The sequence below is a fragment of the Ursus americanus genome, chromosome 12, assembly GCF_024610735.1.
Source record: "Ursus americanus isolate L20-20 chromosome 12, mUrsAme1.1.p, whole genome shotgun sequence".
Classification (NCBI taxonomy): Eukaryota; Metazoa; Chordata; class Mammalia; order Carnivora; family Ursidae; genus Ursus; species Ursus americanus.
In genome coordinates this window covers 1680151-1706517 of record NC_142138.1, presented here as the reverse complement: position 1 = coordinate 1706517, position 26367 = coordinate 1680151, and the positions used below count along the sequence as shown (strand labels likewise).

The following is a 26367-nucleotide window of genomic DNA, read 5'->3' as shown; positions in this document are numbered from 1 at the left end:
TGAAGCATGAGAGACTATGGACTATGAGAAACAAACTGAGGACTTCAGAGGGGAGGGGGGTGGGGGAATGGGATAGACCGGTGATGGGTAGTAAGGAGGGCACGTATTGCATGGTGCACTGGGTGTTATACGCAAATAATGAATCATCGAGCCTTACATCGGAAACCGGGGATGTACTGTATGGTGACTAACATAATATAATAAAAAATCATTAAAAAAAAATCAAGTATTGGAAATTAAGCTATGTAATCTGGCAGTTCTACTTTTGACAAAATCTACAGAACAACTCATATAGTTCGGAAATAATCACCTTTCTTTTTCAAAGATTTTATTTATTTATTTGAGAGAGAGAAGTGTGTGCATGAGTTGGGGGAGGGGTGGAGGGAGAGAGTAAGAAAGAATCCCAAGCAGATTCTGCGCCAAGTGCACAGCCCCACATGGGGCTTGATCCCAGGACCCCGAGCCGAAATCAAGAGTCAGACACCCAACCAACTGAGCCACTGAGGCACCCCAGAAATAATCACTTTTCTGACAGCAAACCAGATGTGGGTCTTATGCTCATAGCAACAGTACCCAACAAGCAGGATCTATCTTAAGTATCCTGGAAGGAAACATCTAGCAGGTGATACAAACCAGAGGAGGAAGCAAGCAGCTTCTATCTTGGTTCAGAATGCGACTCTGCTCATCGACGTCCCTCTCGCTGACACGTTTACCAGCCAGACTCTGGACCGTCTTTGAAACTATACTATTGCCACATCTATCTGGACTTGGTTACTTGTCTGCTTGGATTTTTGAGAGAGAAATTGCTTTTCTCTGACTCTGATGTTCCCCTTAGGCTTGACTCCTTGCCAGACCAGACTATCTTCATTTACCTCTCTGAGCCTCAGATTTGCTCATTTCTCAAACAGGGCTAGAATAATCCATGGCAAACAGGAATGAGAATGAGGCATACATGTGAAAATATTTAACAGTCATTCATTCTCAAATATTTATGGAGCACCTGTCTTTTTTTTTTTTTAAGATTTTATTTATTTATTTGACAGAGAGAGAGACAGCCAGCGAGAGAGGGAACACAAGCAGGGGGAGTGGGAGAGGAAGAAGCAGGCTCCTAGCAGAGGAGCCTGATGTGGGGCTCGATCCCAGAACGCCGGGATCACGCCCTGAGCCGAAGGCAGTCGCTTAAGGACTGAGCCACCCAGGCGCCCCGGAGCACCTGTCTGTAGATGAAATGGCATAAGAGATACAATCCTTATGGATTGCTCCAGGATCTCACTGCTGATTTGCTGAGACAGAGAAGCACAAAGACAATGGGGATCCAGTTAAAGAAGCTACGAGGCATGCACAGTCTCTTTGGGGTCACATAGGAGGAGAGCTGACACAGGAGTGCCTGGATGGCTCAGTTGGTTGGGTGCCCTACTCTTGATCTTGGCTCAGGTCTTGATCTCAGAGTCGTGAGTCCAGGCCCAAGCTGACCCAATGAAGAGCAAAGCTGGCCAAGAGCAGTCTCAGCGTCTGCTGCTCTCGTGCGGCCAATGCGCTTCTTTGCCACTGGCCCCCATGAGGCCAAGTGCAGCCTACAGCTACATGAACGTGAAGAGAGAACACCACAACCTTAGCAACTAGGCTTCATATGAGGGACACAACAGAAGCACGCATCTTACCTCTCCTCTGTGAATCTGGATGTTCTTTATGATACGCTCTAAGAGGCCAACCTGCTGTGTAAGCCGGAGAGTGGTTTCCTGCAATTCCTTATTTTCTTTATCCAGAAGAAGTACTCTAAGAATGAGATAGATCAGAGGAATAACTAAAAATTTCTGTATCATTACTAAAAACTCAAAACCATGTCCCACTTACCACTAGCTCTGGGTCTTAGCCCACTGCCTAGTTGGTTATGGAACCAACTTTGGCAGAGTAATTCTCATCATGTTCCAAGACCAAGTAGAAATTAATAAGCTTTTGGCTTATACATAGGCATTAAAAACATATTGAGAACAGAGACATACCATATTGCAAGAGTATGGAAGGCACAATTCTAGCCCTTGAGAAACTTGATGAAGGATATGATCCCATTTAGGGGTGGGACTGAAATCTCTCTGCATCCCTTCAAATATTATAGCTACACAGCCTGCATCTGGTTCTGATCTCGAATAGTCATCCCATACTTTCGTCGTGGTAGTAGCAGTAGTAGTAGTAGTAGTAACGGCAGCAACAACAGTAGCAGTAATAGTAGCACCAGCAGCAGCAGTAGTAATAGCAGCAGCAGCGGTAGTAATAGTAATAGTAGCAGCAGAAGCAGCAGTAGTAGTAGTAGCAGCAGCATTAACAGTTGTAGCAGCAGTAGTAGCAGTAGTAATAACAGCAGCAATAGTAATAGTAGTAGCAGCAGTAGTAGCAGAAGCAGCAGTAGTAAGAGTAGTAGTGGTACTAGCAGCAGTAGTACTAACAGTAGTAGTGGTAATAGTAGCAGTAATAGCAGCAGCTGTAGTAATAGTATTAGCAGTAGTAGTGGTAGTAGTAGCAGCAGCAGTAGTAATAGCAGCAGCAGTCATAGCAATAGTAGTAATAGTAGCAGTAGCACCAGCAGTAACAGTAGCAGTAGTAATAGTAGTAGCAGTATTAATAGTAGTAGCAGCAGCAGCAGTAATAGTAGTAGTAGTAGCAATAGCGGCAATAACCATTTACCAAGTACTTACCATGTGCTTAGTCCCTGTAACCTACCCACAGAGTAAACACTTAAACCTGCTCATGTGTTGGCTCATTTGATCCTTGCAACAACTCCATGAAATTGATGTTGTTATGGAGCCTATTTTACAGATGAGGAAACTGAAGCCCAGAGAAAAGCAACTTGTTTAAGGACGTAAAACCAGAAAGTCATAGAGCTGAGATGCTAATTCAGATCTTTCAGATTTCTAAGCCTGAGCTCCTAACCACTATACCAGGCTCACTCTCCAGGGCCACGGTTTATTCGGGACACATGATAGTACAATAGTGCTGATCAGAGATTTGTGTTTGAGTTCTGATTCTGCCACGTACTAGCTATGTGATCCTTGGCAAATTCCAAATCTGAGCCTCAGTTTTCTCATCTGTAAAAGGAAGAAGCATCCTGTAGAAGAAGCTTACTCCAAGGAAAACACACAAGTCCAATCCAGATGGCTAGGGTGTGTCTTTAGGAGGGCAAGATGGGAACACCATTAATGTTAAGCACGGGTAATAAGTCAGTTGTGTTGGGAATTTCAGAATCAATGATGTAATCTGAGAAGGGCAATGGCTTACAGAGAAGGCTTACAAAAGGGGAGACATAGACAGTAAGAGATCATCAGAGACTCCCCAGGCCTGCCCTGAGAAGTGTGTGCCCATAACAGCAGAGAGGACAGTTCCAGCCTGCTGGACAGATCTCCCCACAGACTGTGGTGCTGTGGGCTCTAGGGCCAAGCTACTGAGGTCCACACACTGCTCTGTCACTGACCAGGCTGCCTGAGTTCCTGAACTTCTCTGGGTTAGCTTTCTCACCCATAAAATAAGGCTAATCCCAGAGCCTCCCTCGTGAGACTGGTATGAGGATTGGTGAGAGAGAGAGCTAAGAACAATGCCCAGCACAGTGTAAGTGCTCAAAAAATGTTAATCATTATAGTTATTATTGATGACTCTATGTGTTAAGATCAAACCACTCTCTTTGCCCTAATTCTGTGCTCCAAGAACACTTTTCATTGTAACTGGAGATTCCTAATAGAGGAGAGAGGGCTTGGGCTGGGTGATATGTGAATTCTTCTCTGCTGGGACCATTTCTCGTTATAAATTAATACAATTGGTATCGCACGGGTTTCGTGAATTTAAGTCACTAGTATGAGCCTGTTCCTCTCTTGATCTACCTTGATTCCACAGGTATCAGATGATAAAAATGAGTGTCAACACATAAAGTGACAGAGGCCAGAATGAGCACAGCGAGGTCCTCAGTCAGGCAATGCCTCCATGCAAGAGCCCATCGAATGGCTCACCCGCCTCCTCCATGATCTTTTTCTTTTTAATTTCATTACTTTTGCAGGAACTGCTGAAAACAGCAGGCAGCAGAGCAACAATTATAAGATAGGCTGCAAACCCAGAGGACAGTCTCTGGAACAACCTCTTCGTTGAGGGAGAAACATCTTTGCAGAGTTCATTGGCTCCTCAGGTAGGACCACACCTACCTGTTCTGGACGGAAGATATTACCCATTTATTGTCACGGATTAATTCTTCTTGCTCTGTGACTTGTTCCAGAAGTTTCCTTTTCTCTAGGAACAGTATGTCATTTTGAGCAGTGACTTCGTCCTGGAATGCCTTCTCCTAGAGATAATAAAACCCCTCATTACCACAGCAGGAGGAAGAATTATGAAGTTGACAGCAAATATCCCTTCTTTACGTTCCCTCTCCTGTCCCCTAGTATGTTTTCACCTGTTTGCTGACATTGTCAGCTAGATAGTTCTTCTGTTTATTTTGGTTATTTTAGGTCCTGTGTTTTTTTTTTTTTAACAATTTATCATTCCCTGGGTTAACATTTAAAAATATCTGAGCAACTCAACTTCCAGTAAGGTCCCAAGGCTTTCATGTGTATTCTAATACCATAAGTATCAAATTGCTACCAAATGCAACTGAACTCCCCAAAGCTCCAGCCTGACATTTTTCCATGTAAAACATCTCTATCTGCATTGTGGTGATCGTCTTTTTATGGCAAAGGGAGAAGATGGGAATTTAGCCCCCATCCTTGGAAACCAGCTTCGGGATCTCAGTTGACTTGGCAAATGAAGCAGGTAAGCCGGCTACTGAGAATACCCTTGCAGCGATCATGCTGAAGAGACTTCTAACCTGACACCATGTCTCATTTTCTACCAACATTTTTCCGGAAAGCAATAGCTAGCGAGATTATAGCTAAAATGATAAAGGAGTGTAGCTTGTGAAAAAATACTAATGTTCTTATATTGAAAGAGTCAGTAGCTATTAATAAATATCACCGTTGGTGAGGAGTTTAGCAGCTCGAAAGCATAGAATTGCCCTTGTCACCTCACTGATGCCCTGTCAACGGTACGTGTCTTCACCCTTCTGTGTTTGTGCCTCCTGCTGCCACAGGCGGGAGTGAGCGGGGACGGGAGAAGCGTAATGAGCTGCGGGCAGATGGCGAATCACAGAGTTAAGAGGGGCAACTTTCTTTCTTTTAAATAAGGCACTAATATAGATCATCCAGAAAAGACTCCATCTACTATTCAAGAAGTGTAAGAAAGGATACTACATTATGTTCCGAAACAAACCACGCCAGATTTTAAAGTCCTGCAGCCAGGACACTTCAATATCCAACAATAGTCTTGTCTGCTCTTATTTAAATATGTTTTTGGTAAGGATTGAGAATAGAAGCAGTCATCCCACCAATACTACTCTGCAGTTACGACTGGATTAGAAAGGACACTGGATGGGGCAGGCTCCTGACACTCTGCGCTTTGGAAATGCCCTACTTTTTTGAGCCAGAAAATCAGGACACCTGCTCTAATAAAAGGATGAAATATTTGGAGAAATCTGGTTTGGATGTTTACAACAGTCAGGAGACTCAACTGGCTCACTGTATAAAGAGAAGGCTGAAGGAATAAAATCCAAAAAAGTGGCATTACTTTCTGGAGACTTGGCGCTTAGAAGGTGAGCCCAGCTTCTTTGTGCTCGTGGCTCTGGTCCACAGGCCCTAAAATAAGTAAAATCAGGACCTCCAGGTTCGTACCACTGTGGCATTAAAAGATCTCACATCAGGCTTCTCTAGGCTAAGTATTTCCTATTCCATTAACAATTCCTCCTGTGAGCTGTACATCTACCAATTAACATGAGTCTAAGAGCGTTTACACCGTAAGGGAAGGAAGGAACATCTCCGGAGAGTTGTCCGTGTCAGGCGCCACTGCAGGCATTTCCTATTTTAACTGCACAAAAGACTCGTGAGGTGTGGATTAGTTCCGCCATTTCACGGACGAGGAAAATGATACCCAGAGACTTGTGCCAGGTCACAGAACTAAGAGGTGGCAGGTTTAGACTTTGCATCTGCCCGCGGCCAAAGCCCACAGCACCCTCCAAGGGCAGTGAGCAAAGGAACCACCTGCTCTTCCTTCGCCTCTGCTTGTTGGCCATCTCCAGAGTGTTTCCCGCAGATCTGTGGCTCTCTGGGTGGACACGTCGCTTTCCCAGTGCTGCTGTAACAAACCCCGCACACTGGATGGCTTAAAACAACAGGAACTGGTTTTCTCACAATTGTGGAGGCTCCAAGTCTAAAATTGGAGTGTTGGCTGGGTTAGTTCCTTCTGGGGGCTCCATGCCTCTCTCTCAGCTTCTGGAGTTCACAAGCAATCCCTGGTGCTCCCTGGCATAGCGGCATCACTCCGAGAGCTGCCTCTATCCTCACGTGGACTTCTTCCCCTGCGAGTGGCTATGTGTGCCTGCTCTTCTTATAAGGATGCCAGTCACATTGGATTTAGGGCCAACTCTAATCCACCATGATCTCATCTTAACTAATTACACCTGCAAAGACCTTATTTCCAAATTGATCACATTCTGAGGTTCTGGACAGACATGAATTTGTGGAGGACAATGTTCAACCCAGTACAGTCAGGAAGAAAGAAGTAGGGGGCCGTTTCTGTCATATAAGCCTAACAGTGGAAGGCAGGCAGTCCAAGAGAGTAGTAATCAGAAGTAGGCTGCTATTTCCGGTGGGCCCATGAACCAGGGTTGCTACTTTCTTCTGTAGTACTTTTCATGTACTTTTCCTAATTGTGAGTCCAACCTAGATCCGAGTCTTTAAAAGTTTGACAACTTAGTGCCCAAAGAGAAGGGTACTGCAAAATCCAACTGATTTTCCTCTCTCACTATCGTGTAGAGTATCAGGAGGATTTTTTTTAAAAAAACATTGGTGACGCATCTGTTATAATCCAAAAATGTGTTATTGTGTGTAGTCTAGAATTCTTAACCATCCCATAATAGCCCACGGAATGACTGAAATTGCATGAATTCTTTTGGGATCCTTGGCACATACATAGAAATGAGTATTTTAGGAGTGAGCACAGAGTTTTCAAAATTCGGATGGGCTAGGCATCTCAAGAAGGGAAAGCATTACTGGCCTAGTCAGTTGCTCTCCACTCTGAATTCATGTAGTTTAATGATCCCAAGACCATTGTGCAGTTGATTCCATGCCATCTGTCTCATTTTCCTCCTGCCTACCAGTAAGGGGCCATGGGACAAAGATGAAGAAGACATGGATATTTAGGAAAAAAAGCCTGCAGACACTACACAAGGACTGATAAATAGGGGTCACCAATTTTCACTGCCATTTAAAACTGACGGGAGTTTGAGGCAAAATGAGGGCAATGTGAACTAGGAATGAGTTATGGAGGGTGGTCTGGAAGTCTCTGCTGACAGGTATTTAAGAGAAGACATTTTCATTTGAAGACAAGACACTGACCAGAGTTGGAAGTGCAGGATATTTTCAGTGTCTGACTCAGTTTACCAACACCATGAGTCTTACATACTTTTTGGCAGAATCACTCACATCGAAAGAAGGTGCATAGGAAAGAAATGAGAACCTGGGTATGAAGAGGCCACAGAGAATTAAAGCACAAGTGGGCTTTCTCGAATGAGCCGAGCCGCAGCGCCTCGGGGAGCTCTTCACCTTTCTGCTCACCTTTTCCACTTGCTGACGCAGACATCTGGCTTCATTTTCCAGTTGTTCAATTCTACCATCTCGTAGTTTTACTTCATGAGATAAATGGTCCTTGACTCTGCGAAGCTTGTCTTTGTGACGGTGACGTTTCTCGTTATAGTTTCTATAAAATAAATTTACATAGAGGCGCAGCTGAGCACGGTGGACACTTATGCTGCTTCCTCAGTATGCACCTTTCTTGGATTTTCTCCTCTTGCTTTCTCAAGGGCTGCCACCAGAGGCGGATACTTGTCCTGCCTCCCATCTGCAGGACTTCCCGACCCCAACAGGGGGAATGGACCAAGGGTAACCTCCTAAACAGCACCAGCTTTAGTGACCTCCAACTCAGGAAACTCCTTGACTTCTGATCCCTGACATCGAATTCCGAATCCTGCCCCATGGAGTCAGTCATTAATTTAAGTTTTGAGGTCTTGGCTATACCCTTCAATGGTGATATAACCCACTTCAATCTCTGATAACTGAGTCCGCTCTCAGTCCTTTCCCCGAGTCTGGACTTCTGAAGGCCAATTCTATGTAGGTATCTGCTCAAGACTCTAACTCAGTTTCTGACATAAATCAAACTTATCGCCAATAAGCACATGAAAAGATGTTTAACATCGTTAGCCATTAAGGAAACGTAAATCAAAACTACAGTGAGATACCACTTCACACCCACCAGGCTGGCTAAAATAAAAAAGAAGACAATAACAAGTGTGAGCAAAGATGTAAAGACACTAGAACTCTCAAACACTGCTGGTCAAATGGTGCAGCCTCTTTGGAAAAAGCCTGGAAGTTCCTCAAATGGTTAAACGTAGAGCTGGAGAACCCAGCAGCTCCACTCCTAGGCTTCTACTCAAGAGAAATGAAAACATACGTCCGCGCAAAAACTTATATACGCATATTCATAGTGGCACTATTCGCAATAGCCAAAAGGTGGAAACAACCCAAAGACCACCAGCTGATGAAAGGATAAGCAAACTATGGAATATCTGTGCAGTGGAACATGATTCGGCCACAAAAAGGAGCGAAGCGCTGATCCATGCTATAACACAGATGAACCGTGAAAGCATTACGCTAAGTGAAAGAAGTCATGCACACAGGACCACATATTATATGACTCCCCGTCTATGTATTGTCCAGAACAGGCAAATACAGAGGATTCCTGGTTGCCTGGGGCTGTGGAGGGAGAGGGAAATCGGGGATGGCAGATGATAACTAAAAGGTTTCTTTTGGGGGTAATGAAGTGTTCTTAAAATTGACTGTGGTGACGGCGGTACAACTAAAAGCCACTGAATTGTACACTATAAGTGGGTGAGCTGTGTGGTATGTCAATCATATCAATAAACCTGTTTTTTAAAAAAAGAACAAAAATCTACGTTACCATTTTAAGCTACTATAACAGCTAATCTGAGTAAGCAAGAAAACAGAATGAAGCCTCAATACCACCACTAGGCAAACCTCTTTGAAGACGACTGTGCTTTCCAAATAAGAATATTATTATTCAGAAATCACTTCTGCAAATTAAAAATTGAGGAGAAATTTTACTTTGAACCTATTAGGTCTGATCACACAAAATCACTCTAAATTAGGATACCTTGACCTCTGTCCTACTGATGCTCTGTGCCAGATAATTCTTTGTTGTGGAAGTCTGTACTGCGCGTTGTAGACTGCTCAGCAGTGTCCCTGGCCTCGACCCACCACATGCCAGTAGTACCTTCTACAGTGTGACAACCCAAAATATCTCCAGACATTGCGCAATGTCCCCTTGTCCTGGGAGGCAAACCGCTGCCCGCTGAGAACCACCGCTGAAGCTAACGTCCGTAAACTGGGCTTTCTCTAAGCCTACAGCAGGGGTTCTCAGGCCGTGTTCTGACCGGCAACATCAGCCTCCCCTGGGAGCTGGTTAGAAATGCCAAGTCTCAGGCTCTATCCCAGAAGTACAGAATCATAAACTCTGGGAGTGGATCCGTGTTTTGCCAAGTCCTCCGGGGATTCCAGTGCAGGTTAAAGCTTGAGAGAAAGCCCTGGACATATTTGGGAGGGAGCCCCTCACCACTTGCATTTCCTTATGAAAAGAACTACCTGTGTCAGGCTAGAAGGTACAGGTATACAGCTCTTCTCTCCTGCTAACAAAACCCAGATTTCATTTAGAGAGCCCTTGATCTCAGGAGAGGTGGGTAGGCCCCAGGTGTGTGTGTGTGTGGCCAGGCGGATGGGCCTGTGAGACAGGTATGCCTACCGGGCGCTCCTAGGAACTTGAGAAACCATCCCCGGCTGCCCTGGCTGCCCTCCGCTGAGGCTGCGCCCCCTGCAGCTGCAGTCCCTGCCCTGGAACCATGATGGGACAAGCCTAAAGACGAAGGGGCCAACCCCCCAAGCACAGCAGGACAGAACGCAGGACAGAGCCCGGTCCTTCACGACACTGCCGAGCAGCCGAATCCACACAGCCATACCTTCCTCCACATTTCTTGCTATATGAGAAAAAAAGTTTGTTCTAACTATGTCAGGTGGGGTTTTAGGTTTTGTTTTGTTTTGTGGTCAATTACATCCTGACATCTTAAAAACAAAACAAAACTACTCCAAGCAAACAAAAACCATTTTTGGGTACGGATCTTGGTTTAATGTGGAAAACATCCTGAGAGACATTTGTATATAAGAAGAAAACAAAAGAAACCTGATTTTTCCTTTTTTAAGTTTTCTTTTTCCTTTTTTTAAAATTCAAGTAATTAACATATAGTGTCTTGTTAGTTTCAGAGGTAGAGGTCAGTGATTCATCAGTCTTATGTAACACCCAGTGCTCATTACATCACGTGCGCGCCTAAATGTCCATCACCCTGTTACCCCATCCCCCACTTACTCCCCTCCAGCAACCCTCAGTTGGTTTCCTATCATTAGGAATCTCTTATGGTTTGTCTCCCTCTCTCATTTCATTTTGTTTTATTTTTTCCTCTCTTCTCCTATGATCCTCCGTTTTGTTTCTTAAATTCCACATATGAGTAAGATCATATGATAATTGTCTTTCTCTGATTGACTTATTTCACTCAGCATAATACCCTCTAGTTCCATTCACGTCGTTGCAAATGGCAAGATTCCAGGGATTGTTGATGGCTGAGTAGTATCCCACTGTATAAATATACCACATCTTCTTTATCCATTCATCTGTTGATGGACATCTGGGCTCTTTCCATAGTTTGGCTATTGTGGACATTGCAGCTATAACTATTGGGGTGCAGGTGCCCCTTCGGATCACTACATTTGTATCTTTGGGGTAAACCCCTAACAGTGCAATTGCTGGATCGTAGGGTAGCTCTATTTACAACTTTTTGAGGAAAAGCAAAACTATTCTTTTTTTTTTTTTAAGATTTTATTTATTTATTCAACAGAGATAGAGACAGCCAGCGAGAGAGGGAACACAAGCAGGGGGAGTGAGAGAGGAAGAAGCAGGCTCATAGCAGAGGAGCCTGATGTGGGGCTCGATCCCAGACCTCCAGGATCACGCCCTGAGCCGAAGGCAAACGCCCAACAACTGTGCCACCCAGGCGCCCCAGGAAAAGCAAAACTATTCTAATGGGGGGTGCCTGGGTGGCTCAGTCGGTTAAACGTCTGCCTTTGGCTCAGGTCACGGTCCCAGAGTTCTGGGATCCAGCCCCGTGTCAGGCTCCCTGCTCAGCGGCGCAGTCTGCTTCTGCCTCTCCCTCTGCTCCTCCCCACACCTCACTCATGCTCTCTCTCTCTCTCAAATAAATAAATAAATAAATAAAATCTTTTTAAAAAAACCTATTCTAATGGTCTCTATAGCCCCTGACTCCCCCCGAATGCCTAGACATTTGGATAATGCCATTTTAACTGAAAAAAAAATATTTAAGGAATGAGAAAATGAAAGTGTTTAAGGTATGAGAAAGCTGCTCTTAGTCACTGTAGTACCTCGAGGGCCCAGTCAGGCCTGTGGTGGCAGGCAGTCTGCAGTTGTTCCCTATCTGATCTCACCTCTGACACTTACACTGGGGAAGCCCTAACTTAAGTGAAGGGAACTAACTAAAAACCTGTGCTCCAGGCTTTTCACGAGACACCTCATTTGATTTTAAAGCAAATTTGTGCCTCCTATCTTCGTACTCTATGAATCAGGAGACGGAGGCTGCGCAGAAGAGTTAACTCAGTGGGACTGGGGTACCCAAACCCTCCACATTCCTTGACTGGCTCCTGGGAGACGACCCCTAAGGCCTTGGAGTATCCTGCTTGATAATAACATCTTTGTACACCTGTGGCCTTGGGTCACACCAATATTTTATGCTAACAGTATGATTTCTGGCGAGTGCATTTTTGTTCACCTGGGGCCCTGGGTCATGCTGTGTCAATGTGACCTTGGGGATTTGGGGGACTAGAGACTGAGTAGTTAAGGCTAATCACTGGGGCACTCCGTGGCTATGTGACTGACCCCCAATAAAATCTCTGAATGTCAAGGCCCAGGTGAGTTTCCAGGTTGGGGATACCTCATACATGTTGTCATATGTCATTGCTGTCCATTCTACTACACTGGGAGAGGACATCGCGAAGTTTGCTTGTGTCTTGTCTCTCCTGGACTCTGTCCTATGTGCCTTTCACTGTAATTCAAACCCTAACCATGCATATAACAGCTGTTCTGAGTTCTGTTGAGTCCTGATGAATCACCAAACCTGAGGGTGCTCTTAGGGCCTCCTGACACAGAAGGAAGTTACTTCTACAGAGAAGAATCTGACCCCAGAGCCTGTGATCTCCCACTGTAATACCAGCAAAGCCAAGCAAACCAAACACTGCTGATTTCTTCCAGTAAGATATTGATTTTTTCATTTCAAAAATTAAATTAAATTTTACTATTTTTAAAATTGAGGTATAATTGGGACGCCTGGGTGGCTCTTGGTTTTGGCTCAGGTCATGACCTCAGGCTCGTGAGATCAAGCCCCACGTTGTGCTCTGCTCAGTACAGAGTCTGCTTGAGATTCTCTCTGTCCCTCCTGCTCAGAATCACTCTCTCTCTTTCTCTAGTCTAAGAGATAAATAAATAAGTAATAAATAAATACGTAAATAATAAATAAATAAAATCTTTAAAAAATAAATTGAGGTATAATTGTACACATTATACTGGTTTTAGATATATAACATGATGATTTGATATTTGCATATATTGCTAAATGATCACCACAGCCTAATTAACATTTGTCACCATACGTAGGATTTTTTTCTTGTAATGAGAACTTTTAAGATTTACTCTCTTAGCAACTTCCAAGGATGCGATACAATGTTAACTGTAGTCACCACGCTATACATTACATGCCCATGATTTATTTTATAACTGAAAGTTTATACCTCCTAAACTTACAGGAAAAGCTTTCAGCCTTTCACCATTGAATATGATATTAGCTGTAGGTAGGCCTACATTTCAGGTCTTATATTCAAGTCTTTAATCCATTTTGAGTAAATTTTTGTGTATGCTATAAGACAGTTCTCCAATTTCATTCTTGTGCATGTAGCCATCCAGTTTCCCCAACACTATTTATTGGAGAGACTGTCCCTTCCCCACTGTATATTCTTTTTTTTTAAAGATTTTATTTATTCATCTGAGACAGAGAGATGCAGAGAGAGCACGAGCAGGGGAGAGGCAGAGGGAGAGAGAGAAGCAGATTCCCCCTAAGCTGGGAACCAGGAGCAGGACATGGGGCTCTATTCCAGGACCTGGAGATCATGACCTGAGCCGAAGGCAGATACTCAACAACTTGAGCCACCCAGGTCCCCCCCCCCCCACTGTATATTCTTGGCATCTTTATCATAAATTAATTGACCATGTATGTATGGGTTTGATATTTTGTTTTATATAATAACTAGGAACAAGATGGGAGGGAAAGAGCAAAGCAGACTTATCTAGATGCTAATTCTAGTTAAACTCTGATGGAAGAGCTACTCCAAGAAAGTCTTCTGTCTGGTAAATTATGTCTTACCCTTAAATGTGTTTCTGCAAGACTCTTCCATTTTTCAAAATAGTGCCCCGCTCTCTCTCCTGCTTGCTGATTGCACATAAAGGAATCATTTTGCATATTTTTCCTTTGAAGATTACCTTAGCTGTTAGCCAGATACCCGGCTGAGAAGTTTGGATTCCTGGAGGCCAGAGACATGCATACCAGGCTAGACACAGCTTGTCAGTGTACTTGGCAGTCACTGACTGCTGGGATTGTCCCTGTCCATGTTCTCCTTCTTCCGTCATTACAGAGCCCCTGATTTTCAGCTGGGCACTTGGTTGCCCCTAAAATGCACTATACTTCCTGACTTTCCTTCCAGCTAGATGGAATGAACCGTGTGAGTAAGTTCTGGCCAACAGAACACGAGTGGAAGTAGTGTGTCCTAAAGGCAAATGGAACGTCCTTGCTTTCCTCTCTTCCTTTTTGTTGGCTTGAATGTGGATAAGGGCAACACGTTAAAGACGCTGGTGCAATGAGATAAAGGAGTCTAGACTCCTGTGACACTGACCCACAATACCCATTCTGGACTGCTTATGTCTGCACTGCTAGGTAGGACAGAAACCTGTTCCTTTCAAAGAAGTTGTTATTTGGAGTCTCTGCTCCAGCAACTCAACCTAAACCCTAATTGATAAAGTTGGTCTAGATACCTGGGTTCATAAAACTGCCTCAGGCCTGTTCAGTTCTGTGACCCTTGCAGTACCCACTATGTAATAGGAGGCGTGTATTTTTGCAGAACTGTGTTCACGATTACCACTGCTGCGACTTAGATTCTTTACAGGGCGATGTTTACATCTCATAAATGTTCTTATTTCCCTTTTTACTAAAAAGAGCTTGGCAGAAGATATCGCTGGGTTTCAGCATCCTCTGGTCCATAGCTTCAGAGGTGTAACATCTAGCAGTGTACAATCTACCTGTCGTCCTCTGGGTTTCTCAGCTGCTCATCAGTTACTCTGATGTCTTGACATCATTTGAAACACAACATGTATTTCTGGCACTTATTTTTACCCATCCTGCCCTAGGATATTAAAACCCAAATCTTAGGGGCGCCTGGGTGGCTCAGTCATTAAGTGTCTGCCTTCGGCTCAGGGCGTGATCCCGGTGTCCTGGGATCGAGCCCCGCATCAGGCTTCTCCACTAGAAGCCTGCTTCTTCCTCTCCCACTCCCCCTGCTTGTGTTCCCTCTCTCGCTGGCTGTCTCTCTCTCTGTCAAATAAATAAATAAAACCTTTAAAAAAAAACCAAAACACCCAAATCTTAGCTGCTTTCTCTCTTATTCTGCCATTTGGACTACTAAGAAATTAATTTTTTAAAAGATATATTTATCTATTTATTTAAGTGGGGGGTGGCAAAAAGAGAGGGAGAGAGAGTCTTAAGCAGACAGCCTGCTGAGCATGGAGCCCAATGTGGGGCTTGGTCTCTCGACCCTGAGATCATGACCCCGAGATCACGACCTGAGCCGAAACCAAGAGTCAGATGCTTAACCGACTGTGCCACCCAGGCGCCCCCAAATTAATTTATTTTTAAAAATAAGATGATAAGCTATAGAAAATTTGGGAAGAAAACCCAATTCCCAATATGACCAGTATTAAAATAGAGTTGTATTTCCTTCTAGTCTTTTTATAAGCGTCTTTTGTTAGACATTGCCTACATTAAAGTTTAGTCTTATGCTCTTTCTATTATATCGTAAGCATTTCCCCGTGCTACTGTCTAATCTTCAGGGCCCCCGTCTTTTACAGTTGCAAGGGCTTCCATCAAGTGAGTATCATACGCTTGTCCTAACTAGCTCCTGTTGCGGGACCCTCCGGCTTCTCTCCGCAGTGTTATGCATGGTTGGAAGAGTGTGTTGACACGGCAGAGCTGGTGAGGCCTTGAAGCCTTCTCTCGCCATTGCTGGCTGGCTAGCCGGCACAGCCCTCGTTTGGTCAGAGGCTCAGTGGGCCCACTCGCCTGGAGCACATGTGGAGTTCGGAAGGTCATTTTTGGCTTAACTACTAGATCTATGAGGCGGCATAATACTCATGCTCTAAAATTTGGGGACAATTTTTTGCTTATGTTTAAGCAAAACCAGATAGAATTTTCTATTACTTCTCTTTCAAAAAGGCAAGGAATTTGTTTCTGAAGTGTGGTTGGGAAAACATGGAAAAAACAAGCATTGTCTGCAAAGGTCAGGGCTGGGGTCAGGGGAATGAAATAAAAAACGAACCCAGAGTTTTGACAATTCCTTCTATTTTCTTTCTTAAAGCCGTGTTCTTAATGTTGGATGGCACATCAGAGTCACGTGGGGAACGCTGATCTCTAAGCCCTATCCCCCCAGATTCCGATCTAACTAACCTATGTTGGGGCCCAGGCATGTGCAGCTAGGGTCAGGGCCCACTGTCCTAAAGGCAATGGGCAAATAACATGGAAAAACATTCAGCCTCATTAGCCATCAAAGAAATTGAAAATAAAATGACAAATATTTACGACTGTCAGTGAGCACTGAAAATAAAAGAGTACGCTGAGCAAGAGAATTCAGCCACAAGAGCCCGCGTGCGGTAAGGTTCCACGTAGATGAAATTCTAGAGGAGACAGAGGTCAGAAGAGTGGATGTCTGGGAGGGGGTGGCGCACAGGAGATACAGACCGACTGCAAAAAGTCCAGATAGAACCTTAAGGGATAATGGAAGTGTTCTGGATCTTGAATGGGGTAGTGGTTATGTGGGTTTATACATTTGCCAAATGTAAGACTGTACCTATAAAAATCTATGCATTTATTGTATGTTAATCATACCTCAATTAAAACAAAGAATATTGGGGAAAATGTCATCAGAGCCCTCCCCCTGATAGCAGCACCCAATGCTAGTGAGGACGTGGTGTAATTGCTACTCTTACAGAATTATGGCAGAACATCTTGGCGGGATGCTTCTGAGTGTTTGTCAATACATTTTAAGATCCAGAGTTTCAGCTTTCGGCCAGTAATTCCACTCCCAGGAATTTATTCTATAAAAATAATGTTTTAAACAAAAAGTATATACATATGCACACACAAACCAAAATACTTTTTTTCTGTGTTATTCTGAGTAAAAATATCACTCATAGGACCAATGAGTAATTCTTAACTCAATTAGGACTGTGTTGTGAGGGTTGATTCCAGCACGCCTAGAATTGACCTGAGCTGTTTTGCTGAAGTTCTTGCTTGGCACTAACCACCAGTCCAGAAATGAAATATGCTGATAAAAGCAGCATTGCTTTGTAATCACAGGGCCGAGGAGTCGGACAGCACTTTGCAGCAGCTTGTCAGCACTGTTTACGGATGACGGTGAGACTGATGATTTGTACTTGGTCTCAGTGAGACCTCAAGAAGGCTCTGCTGTTGCGGCTGGTTACATAGCAGAAATATGCTCCCAAGACCAACAGATTATTAAAAAAAAAAAAACAAAACTCAGCTGAGACTCCATTTGGGGATCTTTGGTTGTGAAGTACTGGGGGCACACTTTACTAGTTCCTGACCCGAGACAGGAAGTGCTACCCGGCATGGGCCCCTGCCGGACCTCGCGCGACTGTCTGCTGTGAGACTGCCGTGGAAGACAATGCATGTCCTGACCCTAATTCTGTTGTGCCACTGTAACCTTCTCCCGCAATGAGCTGTGCCTTTGGAAGCACTGTCACTGAGTTCTGTTAGTCTTTAGCAATCGGGTCCTGTTTCACTGCTGCTATTAGTGCAAGGGCACATCGACTTTACGAAATATTACGTTCTACAAAAATAAGCAAATTCAAACCACAATGCTTACCAGACAACAACAAGAGGAAGAGAAGATAAAATTTTACTGTTTTACAAGCTATGACAGTAAAATCATAAAACTGTGTTTTTGACAAAGACTAGGAGTGAACACAGGAAGGAGTCTGGGTAAGCAACGTATGCACACATTAGCTCCGCTATCAGTTCACTTGGCAGGCGCTGTGGCATTTTATATGCTCTGGGTCTAGCACTTCATTCTTTCAACTCCCTCTAAGACCAAGATAAGATGTGGAAAGAGCACTATGTAGGTTATTAGAGGACTGAGTTCCAGCCTTAGATTTGTAAGCAGCATGACCTGAACCGCACATTCTCCCCACGGTTTCTACATTTCTCAATAATACAATCATCAAAGCAAGATAAGGAATACCAATGACTCTGAAAAATACTCCTTGCTACACAGCAGTAAACAATGGTTTTTAAATCATTATCATTAATACCATCAACCTAGTTGGTGAGTAAGAATACAAAAGAATAAGAAATTTCAGCCTAATAAAAGAAATAGAGCAGAAGACTACAGAGCTGAGAGCAGAGAGGTGGATCATGGAAAAAGAACTAAAAATAAACAGATATAATAATAGTCGTGCGCTAGACATTGTTCTAAGTAAGCGCTTTATGTGTACTTATTCATTTAATTTGTTGTGAGACAACAACTTTATGAGATAAGTACTGTTATTTTGCCCATTTTAAAGATGAGGGACCTCAGGCACAGAGAGGTTACATAACTTATCCAAGGTCACACAGCTAGTTTCTGCTAGAACCAGGATTTGTACCCAGGCAATACGGCTCCAGAGTCCATACTCTGAACTACTATGCTACATTCCAGAAAGGAGGAGAGTGGGAGGAATCTGGTGGAATGATGAGCAGGGAATGGAAGAAAGAGCAGAAAGTTCAGAAACACATTTTTTATTGAGCGCCTACTATATACTGGAGACTATGGATAAAAAGATGCATAAGACCATGGCCCATGCTCTTGAAGAGCCTATAGTCTGGTGAGGAAGACAGGTAATGAATCACGTATTATTTCAAACTAATGCAGCAAGTTCTGAAATCAACACGAAGAGGCATGTACCAAGGGCTACGAGGGTACAAAGAACGAGCACTTCACCCAGCCCAGGCTGGTGGTGTCAAGGAAGGCTTCTTGGAGAACGTGAGTCCTAGCCCAAGGATTCTGAGTTGAAATGAGGAGTTGAAACAGGGAGGGTGTGGTCTGGACTGAGCAAAGTATGTGAGGTGGGAAAAGCATGAAGGCAAATGTAAAGGGTGTGTTTGGGGAAAAGCATGAACTCCCCATCCGAAGGGGACTTGTTTACCTTGCGTGGACATCAAGCTGCTTCAAAAATTGCACGCACTCCTCATATAGCGCCGCCTTCTCTTGCTGCAATGCAGATACCTTTTCTGATAATTCTCGGTTGCTCTTGAGAAGCTGAAAAACATTTTTTTAAGTGAGACTATTCTGTGCTGCAAGGTTGGAAGTCTGAAAACTACATTCCCCAGACTCTTGAGCACAGAGCTTAGTTTCCGCAAATGAGAGGCACGTGCGCTCAGTTCGGAAGGTGCTGGTGCGGAGCCTCGCCGCCCTTGAGCACGGGCAGGGAGGTGAGCGGGCAGACGGCAGATGGGGCATTTGCAGGGGCACTCTGGGGCCGCAGGAGTAGGTTTCCCTGGGGTTTCTGGACTTCTGGCATTACTGAAAGCCCCCAGCAATTCTTTCCAACGTTCTCCTCACCCCGGCATCTCCCTCCTTGTAAAAGCATGTTATTCCCTGTGTCGAATCCCTTCTTGCTGGAGACACCTAGAGCAGATTCTGCCTTACCGATAAACCCAAGGGGTAAAATGCTAGGCACTGAGTTACCGTTGGCTATGACTTGGGTCTATGGGAACAGGACAACTGAGAAGCGCATCTGTTTACTTTCTTACCTCTTCCGATTTTCTTTTTTCATCTTCCAGTTGTTTAAGTTGGGCCTCCTGCTGCTGAATTCTGGATTGTTGCTGAGAACTGGTTATTTCCAGTTGATTCCCTTTATCTTGTAAGATTCTCACTTGCTTTTGTAGGTTTTTTTCATTCTGATACAGGAGTGTCCTGAGGGCAATGAATATCCATTAAATCACACTGAATTTATGAAATTCTTCGACCTAAAATTGTTATATCATCACAAGGGATTTTACTGGTTCAATGAGGTAGGACCTGTGTCCATAAAATAGAGACCAACACGGGGGACCTCCTTTGTGACAGACGCTTTTCTTAGTTCTCTCTCTCACTCATCAAAACAACCCTATGAAGAGGACAAACTTGCCTCATCTCACAGCGGAAGCTGTGGCACAGAGAGGTTTCATTAACCTGCTAGGACAAGACGGACGTAGGACTCTAATCGTGAGTTTTCTATTCTTTCTCCTCGTCCTCCCTGCTTTACAAGTTGAGTCCCTCGATCTTTGTGGTTCAGTACAGGGTTGTTAGTTACAAACACTACTGATACTAATGCACGCATGTCCACGCTGCAGGGGCTGAATCATAAACGAGCCTGTGTTTGATGAGGAAGTTCACCTTTTCCAGAAGGGCCCTAAGTACTTAACTCCTTCAGAGGGAATCTCATCAGACTACAGTTTGTGGAAGAGTTTCTGAGGCTTTCCAACAAAGCTCTTTGGATTTAGGAGATTATCTAGAAGAATAGGATGAGCACGATGGAGCAGCGCCTACATGCTAGGTCACTACTGATATTGCACAAATGAGCTCAATTTCTCTAACTCCAGTTTCCTGAAAAACCAGTGGATTACTGGGAAAGATTTATATTTGGGACATGGGACTCCTATCTCCCCACCTCCAGCACGTCCAATTCTTGTCATGGTTCCTGATATAAGTGAAGGCTCTACAAGCTTACCTCCTACCATTCACATCCGCCCCTGCACCAGCACCGCCCCCTTCACCTCTGTTTTCATTTCTTTCTTTATAGACCCGAGCAATTCCTGCCTATTATTGTCTACTTTTTTGGTTCCGTTCTGAATTTCTGATCAAGGGGCCAGACTAAGAGATAAACTTTAGAGCTGAAAGGGAAGTTTTAAATTGTTAGAACTAAAGAAACTTGAGTTATATGCAATGGAATTTAGGAGTTGGAAACTGGCATTGAAACATAGCAAGTCAAAATTTAAAAAGCAATTCATGAATATGTTAGAAATTAATTCCCATATTACATATAGTTTGAGCAGAAACTAACAGAAAACCAGTTATGCCAATGAATGAAATTAAGAAGGCTCTCTGCCCCTCCCCATTAGACATACAGCCACATCTCCCTGTGCAGTGCCAGCCACGTCCCTGAGACACAGTGGTGAAGCTCGGAGTAAATGAATTTGGCCATATTTGGTACCTGGTCACCAGCGCTGCTTTTAACTCTGGCAAAGTGGATATTGTCACCATCAGTGGCCCCTTCATTGACCTCAACTACATGGTCTACACATTCCACTATGATTCCACCCACAGCAAATTCTACAGCACAGTCAAGGCTGAGAATGGGACACTTGGCATCAATGGAAAGCCCATCTCTATCTTCCAGGAGCGAGACCCTGCCAACATCAAATGGGGTGATGCCACTGCTGAGTGTGTTGTGGAGTCCACTGGGGTCTTCACCACCACAGAGAAGGCTGGGGCTCACTTGAAGGGTGGGGTCGAGAGGGTCATCATCTCTGCTGCTTCTGCTGATGCCCTCATGTTTGTAATGGGCATAAACCTTGAGAATAAGACAACTCCCTCAAGATTTCAGCAATGCCTCCTGCACCACTAACTGCTTGGCCCCTCTGGCCAGGGTCATCCATGACAATTTTGGCATTGTGGAGGGACTCATGACCACAGTCCATGCCATCACTGTCATTCAGAAGACTGTGGACAGCCCCTCTGGGAAGCTGTGGTGTGATGGCCAAGGGGCTGCCCAGAACATCATCTGCTGCTATTGGCACCATCAAGGCTGTAGGCAAGGTCATTCCTGAGCTGAATGGAAGCTCACTGGCATGGCCTTCTGTGTCCCCAGCCCCAACATGTTAGTCATGGATATGACCTCCCGCCTGGAGAAAGCTGCCAAAAACAATCACATCAAGAAGGTGGCGAAGCAGGCATTGCAGGGTACCTTAAGGGCATCCTGGGCTACACCAAAGACCAGGTTGTCTCCTGCGACTTTCACAGTGCCACCCAGACTTCCACCTTCAGGGCTGGGGCTGGCATTGCTCTCAATGACCACTTTGTCAAGCCGATTTCCTGGATGACAGTGAATTTGCAACTGGGTGTTGGACCTTACAGTCCACATGGCCTCTAAGGAGTAAGAGCCCCCAGGACTACCAGCCTCAGCGAGAACAAGAGGAGGAGAGAGGACCTCAGCTGCTGAAGAGTCCTTGCTCCAACTCATCTCCCAACACACTGAGAATCTCCTGACCTCCACGGTTTTCATCCCAGACCCACTGAAGAAGGGGAGGGGCTTGGGGAGCCCCACGTTGTCCTGTACCATCAATTAAGAATACTATACCCAGCTAAAGAAAAAAGAAATTAAGAAATCAGTAGATTGATGATCCCTGTCTCCCCTCTCAGCCTCTCAATCCATTCCTTACATAGCAACCAGAGTGCTCTTTCTACATCACAATCTCATCATATCATAAAGTCCAAACACTTCAATAGAGCTTGTTAGCTAGCTTACCTTTCTAGCCTCGTTTTCTTGCCACTCACTCTACCCGTAAACATTTTGTTCCAGGCAAAACGAACTTTTTTCACTTCCTGAAACAAGTCATCCTCTACCCTTATTCCTCCCCTGCAACCTTTTCCTTCGCTTCCTCTTCTAAGACATCCTTCCCCTAATATTCTCTGTTGAGCCATCCATCCCGAATACCTCACATTCAGCTTAAATAGCTCTCCTTTAGCAGGCTTTCTTGAGCTCCCTGGAGCAGGTTAGGCGTCTCTGCTATGCACTATCACAGCACCCTAAACCTTCATAAAGTCTACATACGAGGATAGTCATTGCAGCATTATTTGTAACAGCAAAAATATCTACAAACCATTTGACATAAATTACAATGTATCTATGTAACGGGATGCTATACAACTGTCTAAAATATTATGGAACTAAAAATCAAGGGCGCCTGTGTGGCTCAGTTTTTAAGCGTCTGCCTTCAGCTCAGGTCATGATCCCGGGGTTCTGGGATTGAGCCCCGTATCGGGTTCCCCCACTCTGCGGGGAGCCTGCTTCTCCCTCTCCCTCTGCCTGCTGTTCCCCCTGCTTGTGCTCATTCTCTCTCTGTCAAATAAACAAATAAAATCTTTAAAAAGAAAGTAAAAAAGTAATAATATATGGAATCCTTAATATATAATTTGGAGTTGCTTTCCTCCAGAGATAATTTGGGGAAGTAGGGGGCTACCTACTGGGGAACACTTCAAGACTGCCAGCTTAATATTGGAGTCCCTAGTTCACCTCTCCCATCTTGGGGCAAACTTCCTCACTTCCTTTTCCCAAACCTGGGGCTGATATTATTTGCTCCCTGACTTAGAAGTTTATTTATATTTATCATTTTTGTTTGAGTTTATTATATGTTTGCTGTTAGTGCTTTCACTTGCTTTATTGTGGGCAATGCTTTGAAAGGTATGCTTATAGTTTATTCGGGATCTAGGTGCATTACCACGGAGGGTGGTCTACCATCCTGTTAGAGGTGGCGGTGAGACGAGCGTTTTTCTATCGTACCTCACTGAAGGAACTCACTATTCATTCACACATTCATTCATTTACTCAAACATTCATTCATTCACTGTTTTCCGAGTACCTACTAAGTGCCAGGCCCTATGCTAGAGCTTTTAGATAAAGCTGAAAGTAAGTTTCTGAGCTTCATAGCATATGTGGATGTCTGCATGTCTTTTCAGTGGCTAAAACCATATTTTTCTTAAAGTATATGCAAATCACTCTGAGTGTCACAGAAGTAGGAAGCCATCAGTTACCGAAGTTTAGGGCATCCAGGCAGGTCATTTTAATAAGAATTCTAATAGTAATAATTTTAGAAAAAAAAATGAAAGCTCCTATCTGGTAACAGATTATTGATGATTAAGATGCCTTTAAAGTACTTGGAACTTCTTTGAATGAAATCAGCGGATAAATACAAAAATCAATTTCATTTAGTTTGCATTTTATGCCAATCATGTTAGAATTAGGAAAGCAAATCCCAGAGTATATTTCCTAGGTCATCCAGTCATTCAAAGAAAATTGACTGGTGCACGAAGAGTCTCAGAGCAACAGAAACAATCCCTGCCTTTAAGATCTGACACTCTAGTATGAAAGGCAACCAAGAAAAACAATTAGAATGGAGTGTGATAAGCAGCTGCGTCACCGAGTTCACCTCAGCGGGAACACAGAGGAAACGCCTGCGTACGCGGACACCTGCTAGACTCGGTGGTTCGCCCAGGTGAGACGGACGGCTTTGCTCCTCTTACCTCTTGTGCTGCTCTTCCTGATACTGCTGCTTTGTTTTAGCTTCGTTTTCCAGGGCTTCTTTTATCCTTTCCTCTAGTTGCTTCTTCCCCAAAATACAAGTGTCGGAGAGACAGACTTTTTGAGCATGTTCTAATTTCTGCTGCAGGTCCAAAATCTTGAAGGAAAAATTTCATGAGTAAAACATTAAGAAAAGTCTGACCTTTTTACTAGGGAAATACCCTATGAGTAACTAGCAAACATCGTGCTAACAAACCAATCCAGTCTAAAGTAAAGAGCACGGCCACATTTATTTTAATTTTAAAATAAATTGCCTAAGTTTTACGATATAGGGAGGCGCCTGGGTAGCACAGCGATTAAGCGTCTGCCTTCGGCTCAGGGCGTGATCCCAGCGTTATGGGATCGAGCCCCACATCAGGCTCCTCTGCTATGAGCCTGCTTCTTCCTCTCCCACTCCCCCTGCTTGTGTTCCCTCTCTCGCTGGCTGTCTCTATCTCTGTCAAATAAATAAATAAAATCTTTAAAAAAAAAAAGTTTTACGATATAGGATGCATTCTCATAGTTTAGTGTCTGTTTGTGTAAACGAAGTTATATAGTGAAAACTCCTTCCCTCTCTTCCTGACGGTTTTCCTCCACCACATAGGTGATCACTGGTATTAGTTTCTTGAGCACCTTTCCAGAGGTTTATTTGTTATGCCCACATAAAAAATATTATTATATAGTTCTCCCCCATACACACATTTTTACACAAATGATGGCATATCATATGTACTTATGCACCTTGCTTTTAAAAAAAAAATTGGGGGGGAGGGGCAGAGGGAGAATCTTAAGCAGCTCCACCCCATCGCAGAGCCCCCTGTGGGGCTAGATCTCAGGACCCTGAGACCATGACCTGAGCTGAAATCCAGAGTCAGAGGCTTAATCGACTAAGCCGCCCAGGCCCCCCTGCACCTTGCTTTTTAAAAACAACAATACACTTGGTGATTTTCTGTATTATGCGTTTATGTAGAATTGCCTTTCTTTTATAGCTGTATGCCATTCTACTATAAGGATATACTATAACTTATTTAAGTAGGTCCCTACTGATGGGTATTTAAATTGATTCCAATCTTTTGCTATTACAAACAATTGCTCTAGAATAAATTATGAGATATGAATTTGCTAGGGCAAAGGTTATTATTTGTTTGTTTAATAGATAATGCCAAACTGGCTCCATGGGTATTAGGCCAATTTATACTTCCAACAGCAATGTGAGAGCGTGTCTAGTTTCTTCAGTGTGGCTAGTTTCATGATATGATCTTATTTTTTATCTTTATTTTATTTCATTTTTAAAAAGATTTCATTTATTTATTTATTTATTTATTTATTTATTTATTTATTTAAGAGTGAGAGAGAGAGAGAGAATGAGAGGATGGAGGAACAGAGGGAGAGGGACGAGCAGACTCCATGCTGGCCATGAGCCTGATACAGGGCTCGATCTCACAACGCCGAGATCATGACCTGAGCTGAAATGAAGAGTTGGATGCTGAACCACCTGAGCCGCCCAGGCGCCCCTCACGATAAGATTTTAAAACAAAGTGGAAGCCTCTTACAAACCAAGTACCTATTAGCATAACACCTAGAACCAGTAATATGTTCTTTAATGCACTGGTAGAACTAAAAATAAGACTTATGAGTCGGAAAGAGAGATGTATAATTTTATTTTAGAATTTATACATTAGATTAAAAGTATCATTAAAATTTTTTTTTGTTAGATAAGTCTATTTTTGTTTACCTATTTTGTAAATTGTTTACACAATTTTGTATACTATGTACTGGTACATAGTAGATACTCAATAAATATTTGTGGAATGAATAGTTTTTAGCAGAATAGCTATTGTCTCTCAAATGTATTCTTGATCTAACAATGCATGCTTTACAATGGTTTGGCACCACATTCCCCACAAACATTCACTGAATGTCAGTGGATGGCAGTCTTTTTTTAAGAGCAGGGCTTTAGGTCCTTGCAGAGCCCACAAACCATAGGAGAGGTGAAGATGCAGAATGATTTAAGGGCAATGGCAGTGGACAGCCAGTTGTCTTGAGGCCAACTCAAGTTCCTTTGAGCTGCCCCCATTTAGTTCTACTTAGGGAAAATGCTTCCTCAAAGATATTCACTCTTAATTCCACAAATGACAATATCGCCCTGTTGGCTTCTCTACCAAGGACATATGCAAATGTTTGAACCTGTCACCCAATTTAAGAAAAGAACATTTCCAATACTTTTGAAGTCCACTCTGGGACCTTGTCAATTATCCCTGTTCCCTCCCCACTCGAGAAAACCAGTATCTTCAATTTTATATTAATCATTTCCTTGCTTTTTCTTTAATATATAATCTATATAACATGGGTTTTATTGTACTCCATTTTGACCTTGGGAATCATACTGTGTTTTTGGTGATTTGTTTTTTATTCAAT

The 26367-nt window shown here is 43.6% G+C and overlaps 1 protein-coding gene across 1 annotated transcript in view; it reads right to left on the bottom strand.

Moving 5' to 3' along the window:
- Window positions 1-26367, bottom strand: part of CCDC30 (coiled-coil domain containing 30) — a 104546-nt gene that overhangs the window by 6127 nt on the left and 72052 nt on the right. The window contains 6 exon segments of the mRNA XM_087865786.1: window positions 1662-1776; window positions 4185-4321; window positions 7680-7821; window positions 18775-18887; window positions 19382-19544; window positions 23913-24067. Of these exon segments, the coding sequence (XP_087721912.1) occupies window positions 1662-1776; window positions 4185-4321; window positions 7680-7821; window positions 18775-18887; window positions 19382-19544; window positions 23913-24067 (825 nt within the window).